Source organism: Cariama cristata, unplaced genomic scaffold (genome assembly GCF_000690535.1).
Source record: "Cariama cristata isolate BGI_N322 unplaced genomic scaffold, ASM69053v1 scaffold4039, whole genome shotgun sequence".
Lineage (NCBI taxonomy): Eukaryota > Metazoa > Chordata > Aves > Cariamiformes > Cariamidae > Cariama > Cariama cristata.
The window spans coordinates 420-4,475 of record NW_009637253.1 but is presented as its reverse complement, the minus strand read 5'-3'; the positions used below and the strand labels follow the sequence as shown (position 1 = coordinate 4,475).

The window sequence follows — 4,056 nt, the reverse complement described above, 5'->3', positions numbered from 1 at the left end:
CGGGGTCCCCCATCCTCTTACCTCCTGTGCCAGGGAGTAACTGAGCAGGAAGCGCAGGGAAGGGAGCCTGGTTACGGGTACAGCCTTCAGGCACTCCATGCTCTCCCAGGGCAGCTTCTGCAAGTGCTGGGAGGAAGAGGAGAAGGAGGAAGGTGTGAGTGGGAGGGAGGCAGCAGAGCCAGGAGGAGGTGAAGCAGGAGCAGGGGTCTCACCTTATCTAGAATAAGGACGAGGGAACCACCGGTCTGCTTGGCGCAGGCTTTCCGCTTCTCCACCGCCTCCTGCAAGAGGAGCTGAGCCTTGCGGGGCTGCGCTGGGCAGAGGCCGAAGGCCAAGGCTTGGACATCGCGGGGGGTGAGGAGGGGAGCAGCGTTCAGCACCACCTGCAGCGAGGAGGAAGAGGTGAGCGTCGGCAAAGCAGGGGCTCAGCTCCCCAAAATCCTGCCCCAGTCTAAGCACCTTGAGCAGGGTGCGATCCGAGTCCCTCCAGCCACACCGGCAGAGTTCGGGGTGCAAGTGGGCGGCTTCCTCGGCCAGACCGGGCTCCGGGCCGGTGGGGATCAGGGCACCCCTCCAGCAGCCCAGCACCTGCGTCTCCAAGGTCTCGATGAGGCTCTGCAAGAGGTTAGAGTCACTGGGGGTGGTCCAGACCCCCCAACGCTCTCCAAAACATGCCCCACATCAGGGTGGAGGGTGGTTTTCCCCCCACCTTCATCCTGCGATCCAGCTCGGAGCGGTGCAGCCACCAGTCCTGCTTGCTCGTGCAGCTGTTGGCTTCCTTCTGCTCCTTCTGGATGGTGTTGAAGTCGTTCAGCACCGAACCCAGCGGGGCCTGGAGGAGGAGGAGGAGGAGGAGGAAGGGAGCTGTGATTCAAGCCCCAAACATGGCCGAGCTGCCCCTCTCCCATCCCTGCCCTCACCTTGGTGAGCGCGGTGGGTATCCGGATGGTGACGGGATCCGTGCCCTTCTCCAACCGCGTCAGCAGCAGCGTGTCCCCTATGGAGCCAGGTTGGATGCTGGCGAGGGTCAACATGCACACAGTCACCCCTGAAAGTCGCACCCAGACGTTAAGGACAGCCCCAAGGGCACCATCCTTCAACTCAGCACCCTCCCTGGGCGATGAGCTGCCTGGTCCCTGGGCTCACATCAGCCCTTACCGCTGGGCATCTGCTGCAGCTGTGTCTGGAAGCTGTCCCGCTCCCCAGACCCCAGCCCTGCGGAGCTGAACATGAAGAGCTTCTCGAGCTCGGCGAGGTGGTGGCTGCGCTGGGCAGCGCTCCCATCCTGCAAGGAGAGCCCACGGAGCTGCTCGGTCACCTCCCCTGCTGACTTCTTTGCTTTGCTGTGGAGGAAAAGGCAGTCAGGAGGGGAATAACCACCCCAAAATCCCCTTTGCTGGGGCTCTGGTGGTGTTGGATGAGCCCCTTCTCCGTGATGCTCTGGGGATGAAGGGAGGGGAGACCGAGGGACTCACTGGATCTTCCTGTGGATGACGCTGAGCAGCTGATGGCGAGTGGTGACAGAGACCGACTCGGAGAGCAGGTACGCGGTGGAGAGGGGGTCCTGGTTGCCCGTGGCCAGAGCCAGGAGCTGGCAGAGCTGGCTGTAGAGCGCACCGGGAGGGCAATGGCTGATGCAGTTGAAAGCGTCTTTCAGGAGCTCAAGGACCATGTCCAGCGAGGAGACATCTGGAAAGGACAAAGCAGCAAAATCCCGGGGCAGGATCAGTCATCGAGCCCTTGGGCAATGCTCCGAGCAGCAGCGAGGGGATGCGGAGCCAGGAACAGAGGGGACAGACGTGGTGTCCCCAGCATGGCCACCAGCTCCCAGTTCAAGACCAGCATCCCATGTGCTGGAGGCTCACGGAGCAGCCCCATGTTACCCTCGACTAGCAGCCTGCTGCCCACCCAGCCGCTCACCCACTCCCTCTCCACAGGAAATGGTGAGGAAATAGGACAAAAAAACCCCCAAACAGCAAACCCACGGGTCAAGATAAAGACAGAGGGGTCGCTTACCAGTTACCAGCCCAGCCAGAACAAACTCAACTTGGGGAAAATGAACTTGTTACCAATTTAAATAGATCTGGGTTGTATCCACCCAGCAGAAAGCCATGTCCTCTGCACTCGCCAGAATGGATGTGGCAACCCAGCCAGAGCTCCCATGAAAACACGCAGCCATCCCGGTCTGAGGCTGCAGGGAGTGCCAGAGCCTCGCACCATTAACGGATGGCAGCGGCGAGAACGGCCCCGCGAGGTGGGACCCAGCGGATGCGCTGCTCAGCCTGGCGGCAGAGCTACGAGAGGAAGGAGAAAGATTTCGATGGATGATGTAGATGACCATCCATCTACACCAGAGGTGTTGCCAAGGTCAGAAAGGCCTAACCTCTGTATCACGACCGCTTCCACGAGGAAGAAAAGTCATGGGGGACTCCCTTCTGAGGGGAACCAGTACAGTGATCCTCTTAGGGAAGTCTGCTCCATCCCTGGGGCCTGGGTTAAGGAAACTTCCTAGCCTGCTGTCCTGGTTTTGGCTGGGATAGAGTTAATTTTCTTCCGAGTAGCTGGTACGGTGCTGTGGTTTGGATTTAATATAAGAATATTGTTGATACCACACGGATGTTTTAGTTGTTGCTGAGTTGTGCTTACCCTAAGCCAAGGACTTTTCCGTTTCCCATGCTCTGCCGGCGAGGAGGGGCACAAGCTGGGAGGGAGCACGGCCGGGACAGCTGACCCCAACCAGCCCAAGGGATATTCCATGCCATAGAGCGTCATGCCCAGTATAGAAACTGGAGGGGGGAGCTGGCCAGGAGGGGCCGATCACCGCTCAGGCATCTATCAGCGGGTGGTAAGGAATTGTATCATGCATCGCTTGGCTTTTCTTGGGTTTTATTCCTCTCTCTATCTCCCTTTTCATCACAATTATTATTAGCCTCAGTCTTCACCGGCAATCTCTCTTCCCACACCTCTCAAGACAGACCACAAGCCTGGGGGAGCAAATTCCCTCCCACGGTAAGAAAAGATCAGAAGAAGAGAAGATGGAGTGACTGCCTCAGCGGACAAGGGAAGAGACATCGATGTCGTCTACCTGGACTTCTATAAGGCCTTTGACATGGTCTCCTGCAATATCCTTCTCTCTAAATTGGAGATGTGGATTTGATGGGTGCAGTGTTCGGTGGATGAGGAATTGGTTGGATGGTCGCATCCAGATGGGAGTGGGTCAATGGCTCAGTGTCCAGATGGAGATGGGTGACCAGTGATGTCCCTCAGGGGTCCATACTGGGACCAGTGCTCTTTAACCTCTCTATCAATGACATAGCGGGATGGAGCGCACCCTCAGCAGGTTTGCAGATGACACCAAGAGTGGTGCAGTTGACAGGGATGCCATCCAGAGGGACCTAGACAAGCTCAAGAGGTGGGTCTGTGTGAACATCATCAAGTTCAACAGGGGATTGACGGACGCCGGATGCCGTCACAGGGTCCGACCCTGGGATCTGGCTGAGAATGCAAAGTCCGAGGGAAAGTTTCCAATTCCTCTTTGATTATTTCTCTGGTGACAGACTGAGCTGGGTGCCTCCGGAGAGGGACCCCTACCCCAAATCACACCCCCCCCCAATGATACCCATACCACCCATCACCCCATCCCCAGGTTCAATCCCTTAATTCTGCTCGGTGGTCTCTTGATTTCTTCCTGGGTTTCATTTCTTTGGAAGTGATCTCATTTCCTTGGGATTGGACCTGTTGGAGCAGGGCCAGGGGAGGCCACAAAAACGGGGGGGGAGGATCACAGGAGGGGTGTTCCATCCCTCTGAAGAAAGGCTGGGAGCGTTGGGGGTGTTCAGCCCGGAGAAGGCTCCGGGGAGACCTTATGGCAGTCTTTCTGTGCTTAAAGGGGGCTCAGGAGGAAGCTGGGGACAGTTTTTAGCAGGGCCTGTGGCGACAGGACAAGGGGGAATGGTTTTAAACCAGAAGAGGGGAGATTCAGACTGGATATAAGGAAGAAATTGTTTAAGATGAGGGTGGTGAAGCACTGGCAGAGGTTGCCCAGGGAGGCGGCGG

General features: G+C 57.7%; 1 protein-coding gene across 1 annotated transcript; it reads right to left on the bottom strand.

Moving 5' to 3' along the window:
- Positions 1 to 21: 21 nt before the first annotated feature.
- On the bottom strand, positions 22 to 1,689 carry LOC104167839 (separin-like; the record flags this gene model as incomplete). The annotated part of the gene is made up of 7 exons (XM_009708218.1): positions 22 to 126; positions 213 to 383; positions 460 to 615; positions 710 to 832; positions 921 to 1,048; positions 1,159 to 1,343; positions 1,476 to 1,689. Coding segments are annotated over 7 exons (1,082 nt in total), but the record flags the coding sequence as incomplete, so codon positions are not given.
- Positions 1,690 to 4,056: the final 2,367 nt, after the last annotated feature.